At 48.7% G+C, this 26165-nt stretch overlaps 1 protein-coding gene across 2 annotated transcripts in view; it reads left to right on the forward strand.

The window, feature by feature from the left end:
- The window catches only part of ANXA2 (annexin A2), a 66799-nt gene extending 41242 nt beyond the window's left edge, over positions 1-25557 (forward strand). For both annotated transcript variants that reach the window (XM_058665758.1, XM_004578029.4), the window contains exons 4-13: positions 8627-8721; positions 11610-11723; positions 15030-15120; positions 16542-16621; positions 18549-18608; positions 20183-20276; positions 20851-20946; positions 21388-21446; positions 22942-23064; positions 25197-25557. In XM_058665758.1, the coding sequence (XP_058521741.1) occupies positions 8627-8721; positions 11610-11723; positions 15030-15120; positions 16542-16621; positions 18549-18608; positions 20183-20276; positions 20851-20946; positions 21388-21446; positions 22942-23064; positions 25197-25256 (872 nt within the window). In that variant the 3' untranslated portion in view covers positions 25257-25557. The remainder of the gene's footprint in view (positions 1-8626; positions 8722-11609; positions 11724-15029; positions 15121-16541; positions 16622-18548; positions 18609-20182; positions 20277-20850; positions 20947-21387; positions 21447-22941; positions 23065-25196) is intronic.
- The last annotated feature ends 608 nt before the right edge of the window (positions 25558-26165 follow it).

Genomic DNA, 26165 nt, shown 5'->3' on the forward strand with positions numbered 1-26165 from the left:
TGGGTTTCACTTGCACACCTTCAGCTGAGCACAGCGGAGTCAACATTGTGGTCTCTTAAGGGCACCGGGAGGCAAAAGCGGCCTCTGTCTGGGGAGAGCTGGCGAACAGCCTGGTGAGAAAGGGCGTGACTCAAGGCCCTGGGGCCCTTCTCACCCTCTCCCGCTGCACACAGGAGGGAGCAGGCGCTTCCCGGTGGCCCAGGCTTTTCTCTTTGTGTTCCAGTTATGTTCCACTCCAGTGCTGGGTGGGAAGAGACTTGAGCTGTGCCACAGCTGATTGGCCCTGCGCACGGCTGTTGGCACCTACACCAGGGGCTTCTCTAACATGCCAGACGTGGTCCCCGGGCCCTTCCTAGTGGTAGGCATCAGCTTTCAAGGCCTGCATCCGCTTTTTTCATAAAGAACGGTTACCACTTTACCCTAAGGTTAGCGAAATACCAGTTCCACCTGAGGATAGCGAAAGGAATCAGGTCCTTGTCTGATGTGAACAACTCCAGGCTGGGTTGAGAAGAGCAGTTTTGTTGATTTTATTTCTCTCCTAAGACTGATAGAATCAGTATTAACTAGTACATGCATTTTAAACAAGTGCCTTCACTGGAAATTATATTTGCATCTTGCGTGGACTGCTTTGTGTCTTGTTGCTGGTCCTGCAGAGTAGTCTAGGAAGATAAGCATTTGGGGCTGGTGTTGTGGCATGGCTAGTTAAGCCATCACCTGCAAAGCCGGTATCCCATATGGGTGCCAGTTCAGGTGGTGGCTGCTCGGCTTCCAATTGAACTCCCTGCAAGTACGTCTGGGAAGGCAGAGTGAAAGATGTCCTGTGTACTTGCGTCCTTGCCACCTACACCCGAGACCTGGAAGAAGCTCCTGGCTTTGGCCTGGCACAGCCATGTAGTTGCAGCCGTTGGGGAGCAAACCATTGGCTGGAAGATAACTTTCTCTTTTTTGGGTCTTTTCCTCTCTCCACAACTCTTCCTTTCAAATAAGTAAATAAATTTTAAATAATATACATTAATGCATATTCATATATACTACATTTTATATTATAAATAATGCATAGAAAGTGGCCAGGTTCTAGATCATTAAAGTATCCAGTTACCCAACAGATGAGATCTGAAATCCCATCTGAGGAACTCGGATGAGGTGAGATGGGAACAAAATGAGGAAAAATGTGCTTCTAGACCAAAGCTGTTTCTGCTGCCTCTTTAAAGCTTCGTCTCCAGGCTTTGCCAGACTTGGACCAGGTCCTGAGGAACCCAGGCACCTCCCCCACCTGGGCTGTGCTCGTTTTCTCTCTGGTCTCAGGCAGCTGCCAGGGTGTATCATGTCACTGGAGTGCTAACTTAATGTGTGCTCCTGGCAAAAATGAGTCTGTCTTCCCTGGCATCTGCATAGACCAAAGTCAATGGTGGGCGGGGGCAGGGGACACATCCTGGTATAAAAGAAATCTGTCATCATCTCTGTGAATCAGGCTGAGACACTCAGGTCAGGAGGGCATGGAGCTGAGCCCCCTCTGCAGTGTACAAATCGAATTCAAGAGCATGCCGCTGAAGAATGTGTTCACAGCTGGCTGTCAGAGACACATCTTGGGAAGATAACTTATCTTCCTGTTGTTTACAGGTTATGAGTTTTCTCTGTCTTTTTAAGAGAAAGTTATTTATTTATCTGTTTACTTATTTGTCAGGAAAAATGACAGGAGACAGGGTGTGAAGGGGATCTGAGAAGAGGTCTTCCAGCTACTGGTTAACTTCCCAACTATGAGCAATAGCCAGGGCAAGATTAGGCTGAGGCCAGGAGTCAGGGACTATCCGGTCTCCCACTTGCGTGGCCAGGGTCCAAGTGCTTGGGCCTTAGCAGGAAGCTGGATCAGACACAGAGCAGCTGGAACTCCAGTGGTGTTCTGATTTGGGAAGTGGGCACACCAAGAGGCAGCTGAACGCGCTGAGGCCTGGGGCAGTGTCTATAACAGAAGGCAGGGTTGCCAGCTGTCAAGAACCAGATTCTTCAACCCTGGTAAGAATCTCAGCCCTGTAAGTGACTTGCTGGCGCGGCCTTGGCTGCAGCCCTGCCCTCCATGGGCACTGACTTTCTCACTGGTACAACAGGCATGACGGCTTCACCCGCCTGGCATGGGTGTGGTGCAGGTGAAGGAAGCAGCTGGTAGATTGCCTGGCATGCAGGAGGTTCCCGAAGTAGAAGGCTGTTGTTACTAAAACGAGCAGGATGTGTCCACACCTGCACACCCGTGGGTCTGTGGCTATGCCCTCCTTGTATGCCATGGAGCTTGTTGCAAAGGTGATTTCTTCGAAGCTTTGACACTGGTGTGAGTGAGTGCCCTGAGTAAGGAGAGGATTTAGGCTGTTGTCCTCGACTTTTCACCAAGACACCCGCTGCCCCCACCTCGTCCTGGGTACCTGCCAGCTCTTCAAACACGGATGAAATCCATTTTCTTGGTGCAGCCAGTGTGTCTCGGCAGATTTGAGTCAGCATCCTGTTCCAAACGGCTGTTGGGCCCTTGCCAGGGTCAATAAAGTCGCACATTTTCCGTGGAGTGCCAGACACTGGAGCTCCCAGTGGGTGGCTTCTACCTACAGTGGGAAGGTGGGGACTCCAGGAGGTTGACTTTATGGTTTTGAATTAAGCCATCAATTGAGACTTGACTGTTTTTTAGGCATCATAGAGGTGAGGTGGATGGCTTGAGGGATCCAGGACCCTAAAGTTTCTGCGGGAGCCCTGCTGTCAGTGGCACCTGGGGTGGCATTCACCTATCAGGGCTATGACTTCAAGTTGGTTGGCACTTGGAGCAGGAATGGTCCTTTGAGTAAAATGTTACGGGCAAGCACTATTGCCGGCTGACTCCGCCTTTGACTTCTGCATCCCATGATAGAATGCCAATTTTTAAAAATTTATTTATTTTTATTTGAAAGCCAGATTTACAAAGAGAAGGAGAGGAAGAGAGATTCCATCTGCTGGTTCACTTCCCAATGGCTGCAACAGCCAAAGCTGAACCTGTCTGAAGCCAGGATCCAGGAGTTTCTTATAGTCTCCCACATGTGTGCAGGTGCTCAAGGACTTAAACCATCCTTTGCTGCTTTCCCAGTTGTCAAACAGGAAGCTTGGTTGGAACTGGAGCAGCCGGTATTAGAACTGGTACCCATATGGGATGCTGGTGCTGCAGGTGGATAGCCTGTTGAGCCATTGCACTGTTCACAAGAACCCCAGTTTGAGTCCTGGCTGCTTTGTATTTGATTCAGCTTCCTGCTAACATGACTAGCAAAGCAGTGAAAGTGGTTGGGCCACTGCAACCCACCTGGGAATGTCAGATGGGGTCCCAGGTTCCTGGCTTTGACCTAGTGCTGGCAGTTGCAGCCATTTGGGACATGGACCAGCAGAAGAAAGTTCTATCTCTCTTTGTCTTGCTGTCTCTAACTCCCTGCCTTTCAAATAAATAAAATAATGTTTCTTTAAAAAGGAGTAAATATTTATAAAACTGCTAGTGGTGTATCTATGAACACATGTATTGCGTTTGGGTCCCCAGTCTGTGATACCTTAATTTCTATTGGTTTTGAAAATGAATTTAAAAATATATATATATTTTTAAGAAATATTTTTTATTTTTATTGGAAAGTCAGATATACAGAGAGGAGGAGAGACAGAGAGGAAGATTTTCTGTCTGATGATTCACTCCCCAAGTGGCCGCAACGGCTGGAGCTGAGCTGATCTGAAGCCAGGAGCCTGGAGCCTGGAGCTTCTTCCAGGTCTCCCACGCGGGTGCAGGGTCCCAAGGCTTTGGGCTGTCCTCAACTGCTTTTCCACTCTGCAAGCAGGGAGCTGGATGGGAAATGGGGCCTCCAGGACATGAACTGGCACCCACATGGGATCCCAGCACTGGCAAAGCAAGGACTTTAGCCACTAGGCTACAGTTCTGGGCCCCTTAAAATATATTTTTTAAAGATATACTAATTTTTTTATTGGAAAGCGAGATTTACATAGAGAAGGAGAGACAGACAGAAAGATCTTTCATCTGCTGTTTCACTCTCCAAGTAGCTGCAGCAGCCAGAGCTGAGCCAGTCTGAAACCAGAAGCCAGAAGCTTCCTCTGGGTCTCCCACGTGGTCGCAGGGTCCCAAAGCTTTGGGCTGTCCTTGACTGCTTTCCCAGGACACAGACAGGGAGCTGGAAGGGAAGTAGAGTAGTTGGGATATGAACTGGCACCCATATGGGATACCGGCACATACAAGGCAAGGACTTTAGCTACTGGACTATCGAGCTGGGCCCTGAAAATAAATTTTTAGTTTTAAAATTTAAATCTATTTGAAAGACAGAGAGAGGGAGGGAGGGAGAGAAAGAGAGAGAGAGAGATTGGAAGCTCCCATCTGCTGATTGACTTCCCAACTTCCTGTTTTGACTGGGCTAGGGCTGCACCCAGGCCAGAACCTGAGACTCAGCCTAGGTCTTCCAGTGGGTAGCAGGGCCCCTAGCACGTGAGCCATCCTCTCTGCCTCCCAGGAGGACACTGGCGAAAAGCAGAGCTGGGACTTGAACCTGACTCCAGTGCTCTGATATGGGAAGCCAGTGTGCTAACTGACATTTTAGCCACAGACCCACCTCTGAAAAGAGAAAGTTACAGGTCTGCTTGGATCACCCCTCAGCCACAGCACTGCTCCCCAGAGTGAACTTTTGCTGAGGTTTCTTCGGGATTGCTTGCTGCCTCTTCTCGGGGCTTCTGCCCCACTCCTCAGGTTCTTTTAGACCCTGGGTCCTCTGCCCAGCAAACCAGCCCCCGGGGTGCTGGAGCCGGAGTGGTCAGAAAAGTCTGAGGAGGCAGAGCCACCTTTCCCGGGCCCCTGGAGCCACATTCCTTGGGAAGCTTTCCTCACGTTCCGGCTGAGCACAGCTGGGAGATTGTGCTGACTTCAGTGGCTGAGTATTGTACCCGCACCCCTCAGCTGCATCCTGGGATGGCGGAAGACAGTAACTTGCCGACCCCTATTTCCGTAGGAATCCCCAGCCTTGCCAGTTATGGCAGCAGGTGGGGAGGAGGCAAGCTGTTCAGGTGATAAGTGGGAGCTGTCCCACAGGCAGACCGAGCTGGATATGCTGGTGTCACAACAGACGGCTTGCTGTAAGTGGCTTTCCTTAGACAGTTGGTCCTGGGCTTCTGGTATGAGAGGAATAGCTGATGCAGGTGAGGTTTAGGGGTATGTGCAGCGGGGTGGAGGAGTTTTCAGCCTACAGAAATAGCCACTCTTTAGTTTCCTTGTAGTTACTGGCATTGGCATGTGTGTAATGCGTTAGATGGTTCACTTGTCAAGAGCCCCAGCATGTTAGGCACTGCAGCTCAGCAGGCTGTTTGCTTGGTAAATAATTTAGGTAAAATGCATTAGATTCCTTCAGACTCTAGTTGTAGCTGCCTTCTAGGTGAGAGGCAGGTTAAAGCACTCAAGCTCTTTACGGGGATTTCCAATAATTGGATTGCTTTCCCACTCTGCTGGCTGGACACTTATCTGCTACAAAAAGGAGGGGGAAGAAAAGAATGGTTTTATCGACTCCTAGCAAGGGGCTGTTTCACGGTTTGTGGAATAAACTCCTTTAGGTGTTATTTCTTACTTGGGTTGTTTGATCAGCAGCAAACTGGCTAGGATGCCCATGGGCCTCATAGAGTATTTGGGGTCAGTCCTGGCTCCCAGTTTCCTGATAATGCAGATCCTGTGAGATAGTGGTGATGGCTCAAATGACTGGGTTCCTGCCACCCACGTGGAAGGCCTGAATGGAGTCTTTGGTGGCTAGCTTTAGCTTCCCTATTTCCTTATAGGTTGTTGGGGCCCTTTAGGGAATGAGTCAGTATATAGTGGATGCTCTCTGTCTTTCTCTTGCTCTCTCTGCCTCTCAAATAAAGGAATAGTGTATATCCCCACCCATGATCATCTGTTTCTGTGGGTGACAGGGAGCTGACTGCAATGCTGCTTCCGGGGTGCAACACCCTAGAGTCATAATCAGCAGATATCCAGGGGTAACTGGGGTTCAGGGGACTAGATTTTTAATGAATGCTGCTTGCGATATCAGCAGTACAGGTGGGTTAGGGACCCCATTGTGATATAAAATATTAACTTTACATTTGTTTCCAAGGGAGAATGATTTTTTTAAAAAAAGATTTATTTCTTAATTTTATTTGAAACACAGAGTTGCAGAGAGAGGAAAGAGGGAGAAAAGAGAGATCTTTCGTTTGCTGGGTCACTTTCCAAATGGCCTCAATGGCTGCTCTGAAGCTAGGAACCAGGAGCTTCACCCAGATCTCTCAAGGGTGGGTGTGCAGGAGCCCAAGCACTTGAATCATCTGCTGCTGCTTTCCCAGGTGTACTAGCAGGGAGTTGGACTGGAAATGGAGCAGCCGGGACTCAAACCAGTGCCTGTATCAGATGCCAACAGTTACCTCGTTAGTGGCCCTTGAGAGAATGATTTTTTAGTTCTTAATTCGTGTTCAGGTTAGTGGCCTTTCGGTTTATTTCAGGAAATCATAGAATTGAGGTTAGAGGATAGAATTGTATTGTGTTTTGGTTCTTTTGCATTTTCAGATGTGGGTAGTAAAGTTAAGTGTAAGGGAGAGTAAGTGAATAAACAAGTGGTTTTCTCATAAAGTTAGGGCCATAGGCTTTTTGAGATTATCTATCTATCTATCATCTATCATCTATCATCTATCATCTATCCATCCATCCGTCCATCCATCCATCGAAAGAAGACGGGAGGGGGGAGGAAGGGAGGGAGGGGGGAAGGAGGAAGGAAAGTATGTGTGTGCGTGTGCGTGTGCATGCATGCTTAAGTCCCAGTACAGACCAGTCAGGTATTCCCGTAGCCTTAACAGGTTCTGAGGGAAATGTTGTAGATGTTCAAGTCACTTTGGAAGTGACTGCGTGTTATCGCACTGGAGGGACGAAGAGACATTTGATCAGTCTCTTACTGGACATAGTTCACCCCGTTAGTTTATGATATTGTGCAGTGCTGAAATGAGCGTCTCTGAAGCCCTTGCACTCAGCATTTGGGTTTCTGTGTTTATGCTGGCCACTCTAAACTGAGAGCTACAATCATAGATGATGCAGATATGGTAATTACTATATTGGTTAGAACTCAATTGGAGATTTTTAAAAATTTATTTTTATACCCAGAAAATCTAACTGTATTTTTTCATCTCACCCTGTTAAGACTTCATAGTTCCTCCAGTGTCAGCCTGCTTGCTGTTGCTTGCGTTCTGTTCTGTGTCTGGGACTCCCCTGAGTGGCTCTAGCCCTGGCTGTTCATGGTTTGCAGGGGTCCTCGTGTGCTTAGAGTCTGCTGTCTCCCCCACAAATTATCTATCCCATTAAGCCAAAGATTTCCTTTTATTAAACAAAGTTCATAATTGGTGAGGATAGAGACCTTTCACATTTCCAAGTTCTTAAAATTATGCTTTCTTAAGTTAAACAGCATGTTCGGGGTTCTTCTGATATGAAATTGGAAACTCTCAGATGCCAGAATGCATTGCTTATCTTTGTAAATACACATGTTCCAATTAAAATAGGTACTAAAATATTTCGGTGGCACTTCAAACCTCCCAATTTAGATTTAATTTAGATTAAAACACTTACTCTTTTTAATAAAGTTGTAAAATTGATTATTAAAATTGCCTATTGAAGATTAAAGGCAGTGGAACGTTTGTTTTCCTTACAAAACAATTTAGTCTTCAATAAATATGATTGTATTAATCAATTATGCTATTAAAATACAACTGCCATATTAAATCTGACTCATTTGTCATGACGGTTTCTATAATTATAGAAATTATACCTAGCTGCTTCTATAGCCATAATCCTGCAATAAATATAAATAATTGTCTCTATTAATTCAGTCTGCAGTTACTGTCTATTAAATCTCCAGTTAAGTGGCAATTTGGGGACCTTCATTTAAAATTCTCCTAAATCTTGTTGTTCTATCTGACTGCTAAATCCTCACAAATGCACCTGCTACTATTGATGCTAGAAACCAATTTATGAATAAAATAGCTTTTAAAAAAATATGTAATTTAAAAGGTCCACTTAGGTTCAAGGCTGTCAAGATAAAAAGAGGAAGAGGGAGTTCAGGTTGGGCAGAGGACACTGACAACAGAGAAGGAACAAATCTCGGGGTACTGATTCTTCAGTTTGGAAAACAGATCATAGATTTCAGTTTGCAAAATACTGCTCTGGGGCTGGCACTGTGCACCACAGCAGGCTGGGTTGCCACCTGCAGTGTTGGCATCTCATATGAGTGCTGGTTGGAGTCCAGGCTGCTCTACTTCCAATCTAGCTCCCTGCTAATGTGCCTGGGAAAGCAGTGGAGGATGACCCAGGTACTTGGGCCCCTGCTCCCACTTGGGAGCCCTGGATGAAGCTGCTGATTCCTGGCTTCGGCCCGGCCCAGCTGTTGTAGCCATTTTGGTGGCAAACCAGTGAATGGAAGATATCTCTGCTTGTGTCTCCTCTCTGTAACTCTTTCAAATGATAATAAAACCGTATTATTAAAAAAAAACCAAGAACACTGCTTTAAATCTTCTGTGTTAGCCTGCAGTACTGGAGAGCATGTCTGTTAAGTGTCCACAACTTGTGTTTCTGTAGGTGTGGATGAGGTCACCATCGTCAACATTTTGACCAACCGCAGCAATGCCCAGAGACAGGACATTGCCTTCGCCTACCAGAGGAGGACCAAAAAGGTACAGGCACTCTCGAGGACCGAGGGCATGGATTGGAACAACCGATTGCCTCAAACATGCCTTTCCCTGTTCTCCAATTGTATGTGGCTCTCACCAGCAAGAATCTTCCGGATGGAACCCCTGGGGACCCTTCTGCCCTGGCAAGAGTTACACTCCGGTCTACATAGCCTCTGCTGTGGTTAGAGTGCAAGGACAACACCCTCCTGTAACCCAGCCGGTGTGGAGGGGGCTGTCGGCCTCTGGGAACAGACTTCAGAAAGGCTAGGGAATATGAACAGCAGCAATCACAGGCACCATGTGTGCAGAGTTTGCTTTGCGCCACACCCTGCCCTCAGACATCCACATGCAGCAACTCATTGGTCTTTGGCCGCCTTCTGCTTGCTCTTGATGAGTTGTTTTGAATCTAATCTTAGGACAGTAGCCCCCACTGGGTATCACGCTGAACATACTCACTTCCTTCTAAAACCTCCCCCACAAGACCCCCAAACAAACAAACAAACAAAACCCACTCTGGGATTCTTGGGAGTTTTGCCAGGCATGAGCTTGGCGAGCACTTGCCTGGTTTCGCAGGCTATCTTCAGCCGGCCATGGTCTCACTATTTCCAGGGTCTTTGTGTGCTTTTTCCTTTGCTTGTCCACTCACGGTTAAGGACCAGCAAGCACTTGCTCATCCTATATTTTGTCACAGTGTTAGGAAATTTTATTTTTAAAGATGTACTGCTTTATTTTTAACAGTTTGCTATTAAAAGCCTTTGATTTATTCTTGGACTGTGCACTAAAAGTGGTTGGCTCCCTGCAGCTCCTGTCTGACTTATGACTTTCTTGCCTAGCCACAGTGGAGGCAAGGCTGGCCGTGTTCTCAGAGGGAGATTTCTGTCCTTGGGATTGACGGGACCCCCCAGGGGCTTGGGAGTCTCAGGTCAAGCCTGGCTGGAGTTCCCATTTCCAAACCCCCTCCCCACACACAAAGCAGTTGGAAAGAACATAAATAGGAAAGCATCTGGTGTCTTTCATCTCAAGTGCATTGAAATTCTTGTTCCACTAGACGTGTATTAATCTTCCACAATGAGACACAAAGGCTCCAAAAGGGCTCCTCTGAACTGGGAGAGGCTAGTTCCTCTTGAGGCAAGGAGGCCCACTTCTTGGGACAGTAGATAAATCATTGTTCATTGAGCTGTCACCTTAGCAAGTGTGGCCTGGGAACACTTGGGTGTGTACACACATGCAAACACAAAACAAAAGAAAACCACCTTGGATCTCAGATTCCGATTAGATAGATGGAGAGCAAAGCTTTCACAGGCCCTGACGGTGGGAGAACTTACCAGAATCCCAATGGGGTTCAGCACCTGTCTGCACAGCTTTGTTCTGTGCCAGGGACCTTTCAGTGTCCTACTGTTCTTAATGACATTGGGTAAGGAAGAACTGTCTTTTACAGAAAGGTCTCTGAACAACTTGAGACCATTCCTGAAAGAAATTGAAGAGGTCCTTTATCATTGCTAATAAGTTTTTGCAGAGCACATGGGGAATGTGGGCCCCGGGGCTGAGCTTAAAGAACTAGCAGACATGGAGAGGATCTGGGAGGAAGGCCTTATTGTTTGGTTGTCTTCATGTTCAACCGGATACAAGGCTCCCCCTTACACAGAATGATGTTTTCTTTTGTTTTCAATCTATTAATCATTTCAGAAGTTTTTAAGTGCAAAGCTGGTCATTGTGAGAAACAGGAAGCTGAACACCCATAAAAAGTTAAGAATAGAAGTGAATGAAGTCAGCAGGTGCCCAAATGCTATTTGAGGTTTGAACAGAGAGCAGGTAGAGGGGTCTAGAGCAGGCTAAGTTTGGAATGACCTAACCTCAAGGTTCCAAATTGGAAAACTGGTAGTATAATTGGGAGGTGTTGCTTCAAATGCCCTTTCCTAAGTGCTATGGGTACATGGGGCGCCAGGAAGCCAGAGAAAGTCTGTAGTGAGAGAATTGGGCCCGATGATTGCTAAGAACCGTGTCAATTTTAATGTTCCCTTCTCTGATTTGAGATGATTCTCTCTCAAGCCAGCTGCAAATCACCGTTTCCAACCCATAGATATCTCGAGGGAAAAACCTAAATGTGGCAGGTGCCATGGGTGCCATTGGAAAGCAGGGGTGGGGGGAAGAAAAAAGGGGAGAGAAGCTGAGCAGAAACGTGAGAAGGCAGATGGAAATAATTATGGTGGGAGAGTTTAGCCGTCCTCCAATGCCCGTCATTGGCAGGAATTCTAACCCAGGAGAAAGCATTGTTCATAGCCGTGTTGATGTGCTCTGATTCAGACCGCTGTATTGAAGTCTCGTGTATTCGGGAGGACCATGGAACCTTTAAAAAGTAACAGGCAGCAGGGATCTCTCCCCATCAACACCAAGTTAACGGGGTGTGGACAGACCGAGGTCGTGTTATTATGTGTTGAAGTATTTTACATAGCAAAACCTTTTAAGTCTTCTTCCAGTTAGGTGTTCTGGTTCATTACGAACACTTGGAGGGGTCACCCCTAGCACAGACCTGTTTTCAGCACATCAGCAGCCACAGGGATTTTTCTCTCCATCTCAGTCTCGCCCGGGACCTGACTCCAGAATGTGCCCTGCCTTGCAATGGATGGTCAAGGCCTTGAGGTCCTTGCCCTTGAGAAAGTTTATGCTACCCTAGTCTCCTTATGATTGCAGAATGTGAGCTCGGAGCTTAAGGGATTTCATCGCCACAAAGCCTGCACTTTCGGGTGCTGACCTCTGGCTGTCATGCAGGAAGTGCTCCAGAGGGACTTGGACGCAAGTCCAGAGCGGGCAAAGGCTGCCGATGCCTGTGGGTTTAACTGGGTGCGTGGTAAGGGGATGTGCGAGTTACTGTTTGCCGTGTTTGCTTGAAGGAACTTGCCGCGGCCTTGAAGTCAGCCTTGTCGGGCCACCTGGAGACAGTGATTTTGGGCCTATTGAAGACACCTGCTCAGTATGATGCCTCCGAACTGAAGGCCTCCATGAAGGTAAGCACGTGCGGGGTGTCGGCTCCGTCAGATCTGCCGTGAAGACGGGTGAATTGCAACTTGCAGAGTGTAATTAGGTGATTGCTGGTTTTGTTGAGTTCTCATTTGGAGCCATTTTTTTGTTTTTTTTGAATGAACTGAAGCTACAAGTTTCAGGATTTGTACCAAAAATATTTCAATTACTGTTTTTGAAACGAAAGACATTTTACGACGCTGAAAAGTCAGTCCGCTCCCAGCTGCTACTATTCGGCACCTGGGCAATCGGAATACCATTTGGGAAAACGATTTCCTTGATTACACTTCCTCCATGAAAGGGACGCCTTGTGAGATTAAGGAAAAGAACAGCTCAGCTTTTGTTTGGCAAAGCTTGCGGATTCTGCCGGTGGCGTTTCTTCCTCTGCCCTCCCCTTGGTTAGTCCTGGCATTGGTTTCAGGAGCAGGCAGTCCGTGTGTGCAGACCCTCCTGGCGCGCGCAAGGGCTGATTTCAGGCTGATACCTGTCATTTAGTTCCGGCTCTGGTAGCTCCTGTTTCTTTATGTCCAAAGTCATGTTGAACATAACATTCAAGGTGAAGTAGCATAGTAGCCATTCTGGTTGCAAATTGTCTGAATTAGGTGTGTGGGGAGACAGCAAGGATGATGTGCCGTTAAAGAGGTGCACAAACATTCAGTGTGTGTGCGGGGGAGAAGACGGGTGGGCCCTTCGCTGCCGGTGCCTGCCGGTTTTCATGATCCGAGGCTGCCCTCTGCTGCTCCAACTGGGGAAAAGCTTCCACCGCAGAGGGCAGTCATTCTATGGGATTTTTTTTTTTTTTAATTCTGTGTTTCCTCTGCCGCTCCTGTCCCTGAATTTATGAACAGACCTCGCATCGCTATAAGCCTGTCCCCAGAGCTACTGTCACAGTGCGGTGGCCAGCCATTCCTCAGGGAGCCCCCTGGCCTCAGCATACACACTGGGCATGGTCCAGGGTAGTTCAGGGCTGTGGAAATGTTTGTTGTTCAGCCTCCTTCCTTCATTTGTTCAGCTTTTTTGGCCCACGCTGAGCTCGGTTTATCTGAGCAGTCTTGCGTGAAGTCTGCCTTAGGAGGATCGAGTAAAAGGAAGGTGTCATTAGGAATCTACTGTCAACAGCATTTAATGATCCTGCTTAATCAAGAGCTCCCGGAGCCGAGCGCCTGAACTGGCCTCCCTCGCCTTCCACCTCAGACAAGTTGGCAGGAATCCATTGAGTTCATGCGACTCTCCCGGTACCTGTTCCCGGATGTTACTGATAGGAAACAGCCCCCGATTTGAGTGTGCATCATTGTTGTCATCCATGTAACAGAGCCCACCACAAGGAACTTGAACTGCTACATCTTTGACCTTTTGCCTCGGCTGAATACCCCTCCGAAATCCATAAAGCTGGAAGTGACATGAACTGAACTATGCTTAAAAAAAAAAAAAACCCAAAAAACAAAACAAACAAGCAAAAAAACCAGTCTGTTCTGACTTCTGGCAACACCAGTGGCAGTGTCCGCCGTATGTCACAGTAGAAGTTTGCCTCGTATTAGGAACTGTGGACAGCCTGTGCAAAGCTGGGGCCAAGGCCTGGAGACGGCCAAGGTCGCCCTCCACTGTAGAGATGAAAAGCATTGTTCGAGCTTTCTCAGACATTAACACTGGCCTCCGTCAGTGGTGGAAGCCCGTGAATCGTAGAGATGTTGCCACAGCTGCCTTGTGTGTCTCCAGGCTCAGGGTACAGAGCTTCTCCCAGGGGATGGGTTATTTTCAGGCTCTGGTTCTTTTACCCTGAAGGTTGAAATGCTGTCCCTCCCTCAAACGCTCAAGGTCAGGTCTGTCATTATCTCATGACATTTGTTACAGAATGTTGCCTGGACCTTTGGCTACCCAGGGAAGCCTGTCTGGCCCCTGGGGACCTCTACAGATGATGATTAAAAACTGTGCCAGAAGAGCTAGGGACTCCAAGATGAGCCAAAGAATAAAAGTCAAAATTAACCACTAACCTGAGGCTTAGCTCATATTACACAAGCCACTTTTTGGAAGGACGTATAAACTGTAATAAGTTTAATTAATAGCCGACACACTTTTCATGTGGATAAGTAAGTTTCTTATTGTATTAACACCTTATAATTGATTTACATTTTAAACAGTTGTAATTCTCCTCAGTTCAAAGTATCATTTCCGTATTCGGGAAGATGAGTCTTAGAGAATCCTGATGATTAAATCTGGACTTTGATCATGAAACCAGCTTTGAAATGCACATTTCATTGAGTTCTTTTCAAGCTGTCTGGCCCGCTCTAAAGTGTATGTATTAAATTTGAATACATCACCCATCAACTTCTGACTCCCTAATAAAGTGATGGTGTCTAGGTTTATTTGGCACTTCATTATTTCCTTTTGCTTCCCTAAAATGCCCAAAGAGTGCATAATCATCAGTGAAAATAGAGGCACAAGAATGAAAATTTTAACATTCACCCAATTTTACATTTCAAAGAAGTGAAGCTAAAATTTTGATCTTGACTGTTCCTCTCCGTGCTAAAATGAGTTACTCTCCACCTAATGAACTGCCTGCAACCAGTAACAGACGTTTTCAGCTACCTGTATTTGAACTGAGTGGGAAGCACTGTTGAATGAACAACGTTATTTCCCATCTTTTTTAAAAAGAGTGGGGCCCAGTGCAGTAGCCTAGTGGCTGAAGTCCTCGCCTTGGCATGGTCAGGATCCCATATGGGTTCTGGTTCTAATCCTTGCAGCCCCGCTTCCTATCCAGCTTCCTGCTTGTGGCCTGGGAAAGCAGTTGAGGACGGCCCAAAGCTTTGGGACCCTGCACCCGTGTGGGAGATCTGGAAGAGGCTCCTGGCTTTGGATCAGCTCAGTTCTGGTTTTGTGGCCACTTGGGGAGTGAATCAATGGATGGAATATCTTCCTTTCTGTCTCTCTTCTCTGTGTATCTGACTTTTCAATAAAAACAGATTTTTTAAAAAGTGAGTGGTTATTATAGACATTGAGAAACAGGAGGAGGAGGTGGTTCCATTTTGGACATTTTGGCACATTCTGTCTCTGCCCGTTTCACTGTTTCTTTTTGAAATCATAGTTGAACTCAAACATGTTGTTTTCACCGTCCTGGGCTCTAGACTAGAAAACACCATGCAGTTGTGCTGAAGAGTACATCCCTGGCAACGTAAGGAAAGACCAAGCCGTTGCCCCCGGGCCAGGCTTGCTGTCCAGCTGGCAGAGTGGTCACAGGCATGTGTTCATGGCAGTGAAGGCTTCTCCACCTGATGTTGGGGCTTCTTCCTTCGCAGGGCCTGGGAACTGACGAGGACTCCCTCATTGAGATCATCTGCTCAAGGACCAACCAGGAGCTGCAGGAAATCAACAGAGTTTACAAGGAAAGTGAGTAGCCCATTTCTCTGCCCTGGGAAATGTTTGGGATAGGATGCCCGGGAGACCGGATGTGCAGAAATGCCTGCCATCCCGAGGCAAGGTTATCCAGGGGCCTCTCCTCCACCTCTGTATGGGCTGCATTTTTAAAAACACAGAATCATTCATTTGCTCGAGAGGCAGGAAAGAGGCGAACAGACTTCCCATGTGCTAATCCACTCCCCAGATGCCCACAATGGCCAGCATTGGGCCAGACTCAAGTGGAAACAAACAAGGGGCTCAGGCCAGGTGTTTGTGTGGGTGGCAAGGACCCAACTCCTGACCATCACCTGACTCCCAGCATGCATCTGAGCGGGAAGCTGGGCTTGGAAATGGAGCCAAAGGGCTCAGGTACCCCAGCCTGGAGTTTACTCATTAGACTGAGCACCCACCTTGCCTGCATTTTTGTTTCTTCCTTTTTTTTTTAAATAAAGATTTATTTATTTATGTGAAAGGCATAGATGCAGATTCACTCTCCCAAATGGCTACAATAGCCAGGGCTGGGCCGGAGCAAAGCCAGGAGCCAGGAGCTTCAGCCACTCTCCTGTGTGGGGGCAGGGGCCCCAGGATCTGGCTATCTTCCATTGCTTTTCCAGGTGCATTTGCAGCCGGTTGAATCTGAAATTGGGCAGCCAGTACTCAAATCGGTGCCCATTTGGGGTGCTGGCATTGCAGACAGAGGCTTAACGTGCTACACTGTAGCACGGGGCCCACCTACATTTTCATCATTTTGTTCCACTAGCACTACTGCCAAAGGGTAGAAAGAAGTGAAAGAAAAAAAGAATAACCTATTTTGAAGAAGTATTTATTGAGAAGGAGAAAGTATCCTAGATAGATCCCATGTACTGAGGGTTTTTTAGTTTCTGATTGTGAAGATCCCAACCCTGAACTGTGCATGATGAAGCATTATGGGCAAGACACCCGTGGGTCCTGCACCAGGCAGTGCAGAAGGCTGTGGGTGAAACAGATCGCGCAGCTGCTGCTGCTACTGCATCTCTGCGTAGATGCTCTGCTAAATAGTAAACTCCACGCCTTCATCCCAAAGTCGCATGAATTCTTCCTGGCTCCTGTCATAGTGTGTTTTCTCAACCAGCAGCTGATAAAGCACAACTCTGTGTGCGTTCAGCTTTGACAATTTTGTGATTCTCAGAATGAGTAGTGACTGTTGAACAGTGCCCCTAAGGAGCCCCGTGTGTCTTTAAGATCTGATCATGACCAGCTCGCATCTCACCCAGAGGAGCCACTCTCGGACTGTGTTGCGAGCGTGGATGCTTCTGTGCTGACACAGCTGTCTGAACTTTCCTGAGTCTTTGTGGGGAAGGGGGTGATGGGGGGCAGGTGGGGAGCTGGGTGTGTGGAAAGGAGCCGTAAAACCGGATATGCTGTTTTCCTAGTGTACAAGACTGACCTGGAGAAGGACATCGTCTCCGACACCTCTGGGGACTTCCGCAAGCTGATGGTGGCTCTTGCCAAGGTTGGCTTCTCTCTTTCTTTGCCCTCACTTCCTCTCAAGGCAAGCCACATACCTCATTTTATCCTTGGGAGCGAATTAACTAAATCCCTGGTGCCTGACTCCGAAATTCAGCTGCATTTCTGACACTTTCTTGCACTGTCACTGCGGAGTTGTCAGTTTTGGATAATAGGATTTCTTATCCTGCAAAACCGCATGGACAAGTGGACTTCGGGAGCCAGCGGAGGGATGGGCAGCTCTCAAGTTCTGGCCTGGATTTATGGGGCAGCCTTCCCCTTGTGACTTTGGGAAGGTCATTTTGCTTCTATCACAGCAGGAAGTGATTTTTTTAAAAACAGGATTTGTTTATTTGAACAAGTCAGAGGGATAAACAGTAAGAGACAAAAAGATTTCCATCTGCTGGCTTGCTCCCAAAGTGGCTGCAATAACCAGAGCAGAGCCAGGCTGAAGCCAGGAGCTGGGAGTTATAACTGGGTCTCCCACACGGCTGGCAAGGGTCCAAGCACTTGGACCATCCTCTGCTGCTCTCCCAGGCTGCAGTTAGCAGGGAGATGGATGGAATGTGGAGCAGTCGGGACCCAACCCAATGCCCATGTGGGATGCCAGAGTTCTAGGTGGCCAGAGCTTTGGCTATACCACAGCGCAGGCTCCGTGGAAGTGACCCTCTCGTTTCCTCCGTCTGCTCTCCCTGCTTGAAGAGAATTTTTGCTCCTGTGGTCCGTTGTCTGAAGTGGGGTCTTTGCAGAGCTAGTGTGAACATATGAACACAGCATGGGGAGGTGCTTCCTCCACGAGTCTCGAGTTAAAACCAAGTGTGAAATGTCATGCCTTACGTGCTGGAGAAGGAGGAGGGACTGCTTTGTCCAGGAAGCCTGGTGACAAGTGAGTGCCGTGTGTACTGTATGCTGGCCCACTCACTTCTCCATTTTGACAGCAACTCCCACACTCTTCACTCTGTTTGCTTTCTTCCTCTGCCAGCCATTTTGTGTCCAACCATGCATGCTTTCACCCTTCTATAACCTGATCAAAATCCATTTCTGCTGCGGGAAATCCCGACTCCCAGCCGCCTTTACTGTGAGCCTCCCTCCCTGCCTCCTCCCCTCCCTTGCTCCTTCCCTCCCTCCTTCCTGCCCTACACTACCCTGCTCTGCTGGCCAGGACCTTGCTACCTGAGCATGTGCCCGCCTCCACCTGGACTGTCCTGTGTCATGGACCCTCGTCCCCTCCTCTCCATGAGCCTCCGCCAACCCAGACATCCGGGTTCAGTTTGCAGTTTTTTTACCATCTGTTCTGTGCCCATTTCTCCATGTGGAGTGAGCTCGATGAACTCAGTAGTGAGCTCTGTGCCTCGACCAGAACTGGGTGCCAAGGTGAGGAGGTTGGTGGTGGTAAGGCACAGCCCCCACTCACTGCCTCCACTAATTTGCCATTCCCTGGCTTTGTGTAGCCCTTAAAGGGAAAGAAAATTTTAAGCGGGTATGTGCTTGGGGTATTAAGTCATGGCTTCCAGTGGGTTGGGAAGGAAGCATTTTCAGTTTTAAAATACAGAAATAGATTTGATGTTTTATTTTTTTTAAGATTTATTTATTTTTATTACAAAGTCAGATATACAGAGAGGAGGAGAGAGAGAGAGGAAGATCTTCCGTCCGATTATTCACTCCCCAAGTGAGCACAACGGCCGGTGCTGTGCCAATCTGGAGCCAGGAGCCAGGAACTTTCTCCAGGTCTCCCACACGGGTGCAGGGTCCCAAAGCATTGGGCTGTCCTCAACTGCTTTCCCAGGCCACAAACAGGGAGCTGTATGGGAAGTGGAGCTGCCGGGATTAGAACCAGTGCCCACATGGGATCCCGGTGCGTTCAAGGCGAGGACTTTAGCCGCTAGGCCATGCCGCCGGGCTCAGACTTGATGTTTTAATTCTTTCCCCTGTAGGGTAGAAGAGCAGAGGATGGCTCCGTAATTGATTATGAGCTGATTGATCAAGATGCCCGGGTAAGTGCCAGTCGGCTTGGTTTGGGCTTCGGCTTTTCAGTGAATCTCTGGATGGGATCCTCTGTTTAGGAATCCAATCCTGGGTAGCAAAACCCCAACCCTAGTGGCTTAAGACAGCATGCATTTATCTCAGTCTGCATAAATCAAGTATTGGGGAATAGTTTAGCGTGGAGGTTCTGGGTCAGGGTCCCTGATGAGGTTGCAGACAAAGTGTTGGCCAGTGTTGTAGGCACCTGAGGGGTTTCCTGGGTCAGGGGGGTCTACCCCCAGGAAGGTGCTCCTGTGCACCTGCTGGTAGAAGACCCTAGAATCCACATGGACCTCCCTCTGGGGCCATCTGAGTGTCTTTGCTGTGTGGCAGGTGGCTTCTCTTATGTCCTACTCCAGGGAGTCACACCTCATCACTGCTGTCCTCCCCTATCTGTTAGAGTCACAGAGTCTGTCCACAATCTGTGGCAGGGGAAGTTGTCTCCACCCTTGCCTGGGGTTCTGTGCACCGATTTGAAACCCGTGTCTGGCTGAGGGTGGTAATTCCGTTCCTGCTTTCCAGGAGCAGTATTCATGAGAGCCCATTGTCTTAGGATGCTGGTGTTCATGATGGGATCAGTAATCTGGCTCACACTCACTGTTCAGCACGAGTTCTGCGGGGTGTGTGTTGCTGGGCACATGCGGTTGCTTGCACTTGAACAGAGCATCATGGGGAGTGCCAGAGGAGGGTACAAGTGCAAGAGGGGCAGGACAGCCTTCTGCTGTGCTTGCATTTGGGCTGAGGAGAACCGTTGCCAGTTCTAGTTCCACCATCCATCATTCCCGAGGACCGTTTGTTAAGTTCTTCCAGGCTGCTTCGGACTATAATGATAGCCCTTACCAGAGGGCCAGCAGAGGACTCCAAGCCGGTCCTAAATGTTGCAGAAAAAAGACAACTTAAATTCATTTTGGCTTCAAAATTTATCATATCCTACACAGTGATCTTAGCAGGAGGCAGCAAAGGGATTCAACCAAGTCATGGAGGTTGGGGTTTTGCAACTCTTAGTGGGAGATCGCTGAGCTAATAGGTACCCTGCATCTCTCTCCCCTCATGCTTCTTGCTAGTCTTCGTATTCTCTGTGGTCGCTGAATTTTCTGGTAACTGGAAATGAGGTTGGACTGGCTCCTCTTCCAGGAACATCATGTCTGGAGTCTCTGCACAGCTCTCCGTGTGGGGAGCTGATGCCTAGCTGTCTTCAGTAGATTATCTGTAGCTTGTCTGCCATGGAACCTGCTAGAAGGGAGGCAGCCTGCTCAGCCCTTCCTTTGCCATTCAAGGAGGGAAATTTGCACAGTACCAACCTCATGAATAGTTTACAGCTTGACTTTGTTTGATCTGTCTGTACCTAAGGAAGACTGCTGGAGATTAAGACTTTCTGTTCAGCCAGCCCATCTTTTATTATTATTATTATTATTATTTGCCCCAGTGCAGGTGAGCTTTCCCCTTCCAGGTCTGGAGTGTGTGACTTCCCCACTCTTTTGCATGACATTTCCTGTATCCTTCTTCTGCATCCTGTAGTCAACCTCGTGGCTGGCTTTCTTTGTAGGATCTCTATGATGCTGGAGTGAAGAGAAAAGGAACTGATGTCCCCAAATGGATCAGCATCATGACCGAGCGCAGCGTGTCCCACCTCCAGAAAGGTGGGTACTGTGTCAAGGAGGACTTGGGCCTGGGGGCTCCTGGGAAGGCGAGCTGTGTATCTGCACTGGGGCTCGCATCTGCCAGAAGGTGATTTTTTTTTCCACCAGGCACTCCTCCAGGCATCCCCATCTTCCTTCAAACAAGTCCATTCATCCCCTCCTCCCATGCTGGGTCCTTCACTCCCCCAGAGGCTTTCCATGTCTTGTGCTTTAGCTTACTACTGCTTCTGGTTGGAGGGCCATTTTATCTCAGCCTGGTTGTTGAAGGAGTGAACTTGGCTGATTTACTCTGGACTGGATTTTGTGGCTTCCAGAAAACACTGGTTCTATCTAGAGGAGATGGAGAAGGTCCAGTTCTGTGGCCTGTGCAATGTCCTTCAGAACAGGTGCATGGTCTGGCTGGTGTGATGTCAGCTCTGGGTCACCATGGCAACTTCTGTGCTCTCAGGATGCTGTGTTCCTCCTCATTTTTATTCTATCTGTTTATTTGTATCACCCTGGGGCGTTACTGTGGGGATGATCATGGCAGCTCTGGCTTGTGAGTTTGACATCATTATTGGTCATGTTTCCTCAGTGTTTGATAGATACAAGAACTACAGCCCATATGACATGCCAGAGAGCATCAAGAAAGAGGTCAAAGGAGATCTGGAGAATGCTTTCTTGAACCTAGGTAAGCAAGGTGTCTCCCCTGCCACCCTCTGCCTCTATCCCTAGTATACAGGGGGCAATTTTAGAATCTTTTTGATAATTATTGTATATATTTTAAGGACCTGCATTGCAAAGAAAGCTTAATTTATAGAATAGATGGCTGCCAGGGAAGTGTAAGACAACGAGAAAAGGATGGCCTGGGTTGTGGCAGTCACTGTGCCTTTGGGTTTCGATAGCCCTCAGAGTCCCATGGTTGGAACCCGCAGGGCAGAAGCCAGGTCCTAGCCCAGCAGGGATTACTTCACCAGCAAAAGCTGGGCAGGACCGGGCAGGACCCGAGTTTGCCTTAGATAGTCTTACTTTTCCTTTTGCATCCTGCCTGGTGCCCCAGCATCGGGGTATCGTCTGCCCTCTGGTGGACGCTGTGGCCATGGGCTCCTGATACGCTCCCTTCTCTCCGCAGTGCACTGCATTCAGAACAAGCCCCTGTATTTTGCCGATCGGCTGTATGACTCCATGAAGGTAAGGGCGGTGGGCTGACAGGCCTGTGTGTGCTGTGTGTTCACACTGAGCTTCATTTCTTCTGTGCCCCACACCAGTTCCCCTTGTTCCTGTTGGGATGCCAGAGCCCACTGCTCCACTGTGGCTTCCTTGGATGGGCGAGAAAGCCTGCGAGTCCATCTACTCCCTCTGTGCTGCTTGCACACGTGCTTGCACGTCGGCGGAGAGCCGTGGCTGGGACACTGTGCTGGAGAGTGCTGCAGCTGGGACGCTGTGCTCTGTGGACAGCCCTGCCTCGTTCCTGCTCAGGTTTCCCAGAGGGCTGCTCCTCTGGAGGAAGGGCATGCCAGACATGCCAGCACCTGATGTGGTGGGCGTCATGCAGTTCAATGATCAGATCAAAACCGTGTCATGAGTCTTATATGACCCCTAGGCTGGATGTTCCCCATCCCTACAAAACCTTTGCAGGAAGCCTGGGACTTCCTCTATGGGGGAGGCGAGCAGAGCCCAGGCAGTCTCAGCCTGCTTGGGGCCACACGGCCAGATCGTACATTTGCATCTGTGCTTCTGCCCAGCCCGCCCCACTCCTCTCCCGTAAAGGAACTGTTCCTCTCTTTCCACAAATCCATCCCATCTTCCAGGCTGTGCCTTCCTCCTGGAGCACCTGTCTTGTCCGTGCTGCCTCCCACCTCCTTGGTTGCATGTCAGATGGCATCCTTTCCTCAGGCTTCTGGCTTAAGGCTCTAAGACTGAACCCAGTGGCCTGACTGTTCCTACTGTTCAAAATGGTACAGAGCTCTCTGCTCTCTGTGTCATACTTCTTCTGTAAGCCCATGAGCATCAAACTTATTTTATTAAACAAATAAATTTGTGTACTTCTTACTTTGAGCTTTGCAACAGTCGGTGCTCAGTAAATATTTATTTTTCCCACATGGAGTAACTATTGTTTAAATATTTATTTGTTTCCTTGAAAGGCAGAGTATCAGCAAGATACGGAGAAAGAGAAAAAGAGAGAATTTTCCATCCACTAGTTCATTCCCTGAATGCCTGCAATAGCTAGGGCTCAGCCGAGCCAAAGCCAGGGCTGGGAACGCCGTCTGGGCTTCCCATATGGGTAGCAAAGGGCCAAACACTGAGACTGTCTTCTGTTCCCTTGCCAGGTACATAAGCAAGGAGCTAGACCAGAAATAGAGTGGGTAGGACTTGAACCAACACTCTGAGATGAAGTGTTGGCATTGTAAGCTGCTACTTCGCCGGCTGCACAACAGTGCTGGCCCCTTACAAAATGTGTATTAAATGCACAGGGTAGGAGGTGTGTGTGTTAGATGCTGGAGTGTTTGGAATGCTCCAGTGCTCCTTACTTTCATAAGGGAGTTGTTTCACTGTTGGGTTTGCAATATTTGAAGAGCTCAAACATCAGGAAATGTGCAGTCCCACATGAAAGAGAACTTCCTGGGCTGTTTTGGGTGGCAGTATTCTCAGAAAATTAAACTGGGAACATGACTTTCTCTTTCAGGGCAAGGGGACCCGCGACAAAGTCCTCATCAGAATCATGGTCTCCCGCAGTGAAGTGGACATGCTGAAAATCAGGTCTGAATTCAAGAAGAAGTACGGCAAGTCCCTGTACTCCTACATCCAGGTATGGCCCCGGGTGCTGCCCCCCTGAGTCCCTGGGCAGGTGGCCTGAGAGAATGGTGTTGGGATCATGATTTTCTGGTTTTTCATTCTCTGGGGGAAGAGATACTGGTTGTGAGAGATCAGGGACTTATTTTGAAAGCACTGTTTATGACTTTTCCTAGAGTCTTATAGAATCAGGCAAAAAAAAAAATCTTATCCCTTCCCTCTGTCCCTCTGTAACGATGTTTTGTGTTCATGTTGGTGATTGCAGACAACCTTAGGACACTCCGACACTCATTGCCATTTTGTCTGCGTTGTGCATCTGTCTTTGCACAGCCTCTGGTGGCTGGTCTGACACCCTGGGGTTGCTCATGTTCCTGTCTGTGCCTTCAGTTGAGTGTCCATCTGTGCAGGAAGGACTCTGTTCACAGTGGGACCAGCGTGGTAGTTCAGACCAACTCTGCCATGTGTGTCTGTTCTAAATGACCTGGAAATTTCCAAGGATGAAGCTAGAGTGGGGAAGGGACACCCAAGTTACTATAGGCAGAGTTCAACTGGAGGAATCATCTCTTAGGAGAGCCTTCCTCACCTCCTCAGCTTATTTCCACATGGCCTTGGGAATCCACAAACCAGAGGAAGGCAGGAAAATGCCCTAGTTTTGTGTAGAGGATACAGGGTGAGGAAGAAGGGGAGGCGGCCTGCAGGAAGAGTTTTCTGGTCGCCTCCCCATGCTGTCCCTTAGGAGCCAGCCCTGCAGTATGGTGGGACTCAGATGTGTCCCCAGCACCTGTTCCAGTGGCACAGAGGGATGGTTGAGCTGATGGTGTTGGATGTGACTTGCCTTGCTGATGGTTTTGGGTGTGGCTGGCTGTGTGTATTGGGGGGCACGTGTGGCTGGCTGTGCATACTGGGGTGCGGGTATGGTGAGCTGTTTGTTTTGAGGTGCGGGTGTGGTTGGCTGTGTGTTTTGAGGTACAGGTGTGTTTGGATATGTGTGTTGGGGTGCGGGTGTGGTGGGCTGTGTGTGTGTTGGGGTGCGGGTATGGCTGGCTGTTTTTGAGGTGCGGGTGTGTTTTGATGTATGTGTTGGGGTACGGGTGTGTTTGGATTGTTAAAGTCCAGGCCAAAGCCCCCGGACGTCAGGGTGCGAGCTAGTCAACCCGCGGAGAACGACAAAGAGTCTCACTGGTAATGCAAACAGAGTTTATTGCGCCAGCGTGCTGGGGTCAGACTACACTTGGGGCACGCAGGCCAGCCAAGCCGGGTGGTCGGACCCCGAACAAGCCCAAGACAGAAGCTTATATAGGCCCTTTTGGGCTGGAAAATACATCAAAAGTAGCAACCTTAGACATATGGCCTTCAGGCACAGGCAGCCTGTTCTGTTCCCATACCCATTATCTGTATGGCTCATCCCATTCTCACACCCTTATCTTCCTCCTGTTCCTGGGACCAGAGAAGAATTGCGCCTTTGCCTTCACAAAGTTGCAAGGCAGCAAAGAACAGATTTATTGCTAAAGCGGAATCCTCCCAAAGTCCAGGCGCCTCCTGGCCTAGCAAAGTAGCAGTTGTTCAGTACAAAGGAATTTCACTCTGCCCGACAATAACATTTTACCCACACTCTAACAGGTTGTGTGTTTTGAGGTGCAGGTGTGTTTGGATGTGTGTTTTGGGATACAGGTGTGTTTGGATGTGTGTTGGGGTGCAGATGTGGTGGGCTTTGTGTGTTGGGAGGTGGGTGTGTTTGGATGTGTGTGTTGGGGTGCGGGTGTGGTGGACTTTGTGTGTTGGGAGGTAGGTGTGTTTGGATGTGTGTGTTGGGGTGTGGGTGTGGTGGGCTTTGTGTGTTGGGAGGTGGGTGTGCTTGGATGTGTGTGTTGGAGTGCGGGTATGGCGGGCTGTGTGTGTTGGGGCGTGTGTGTGTTGGGCTGTGTGTGTTGGGGTGCGGGTGCGGGTGTGGTGGCTGTGTGTGTTGGGGTGCGGGTGTGGTGACTGTGTGTGTTGGGAAGCAGGTATGGTGGCTGTGTGTGTTGGGAGGTGGGTGTGTTTGGATGTGAGTATTGGGGTGCGGCTGTGTGTGTTGGGGTACAGGTGTGTTGGGATGGTTTTTTCTTTGTCCTGATCCCTTCTTCCTTATCTCTCCTTGGCCATGTGCAGCAAGACACCAAGGGCGACTACCAGAAAGCGCTGCTGTACCTGTGTGGGGGAGATGACTGAAGCCCTGCCTGTGACCTGAGCAGCCATCCATGGTGCTCCACGTGCTTCCCGCTAACAGTTCTAGAAAACCAGCTTGCACTAACAGACCCTGTACCTATCTCTGTGAAAATGGTGGCAGCCTGGCCCGCCACCCCCAATTGTATTTCAGTTGCCTAAAGCATTATTGCCCAACTTTCACATCTAGTCTCTCCATTAAACCAAAGAAACAAACATTCCCAGGAGTTGGGAGTGAAGTCCATGATGTGAAACACTTTGCCTCTTGGGTACTGTGTCAAGAATAAACTGAATTTTTACTTTAGAAGTCAGTCTTGTGTTGGCCTTGCTTTCCCTAGAATGGTGCAAAAATCAGACATGCTTAGGATTGCGTGTTTGATGGCTCAGGCTGTCCCTGGGGGAGGAAGTTCTGCAACTGAGCCATCTGGTATGGGGGGCACTATCCAGGTGAGCCTCTTCAAACTTGAGTTGAATTTAAATTAATTTAAGTGTTCTGGCCTTCAGTCTTGCTACCCACATTTCAAATGCTATAGAGCCAGTGGCCATTGACTCTGTTGGGTGGAGAATGTATTGGGCAATGTGGGTAGAGGTCATTTCCATGGTCATAGAAAGTCCTGTTGGATGGGGCTGGCACCCTGGTGTAGTAGGCCAAGCCTCTGCTTGCAGCACTGACATACCATATGGATGCTGGTCCATGTCTCAGCTGCTCCATGTCCAATCAAGCTCCCTACTGTGGACTTGGAAAGCAGTAGAGGATGGCCCAAGGCCTTGGAACCCTGTACCCATATGGGAGACCCAGAGGCAGCTCCTGGCTTTTGGCTTTGGATCAGCTTAGCTCCAGCTGATTTGGAGTATGGACCAACAGATGGATGATTTCTCTCTGTGACTTTCCTTCTCTCTGAGTAACTGTGCTTT

Source organism: Ochotona princeps, chromosome 6 (genome assembly GCF_030435755.1).
Source record: "Ochotona princeps isolate mOchPri1 chromosome 6, mOchPri1.hap1, whole genome shotgun sequence".
Classification (NCBI taxonomy): domain Eukaryota; kingdom Metazoa; phylum Chordata; class Mammalia; order Lagomorpha; family Ochotonidae; genus Ochotona; species Ochotona princeps.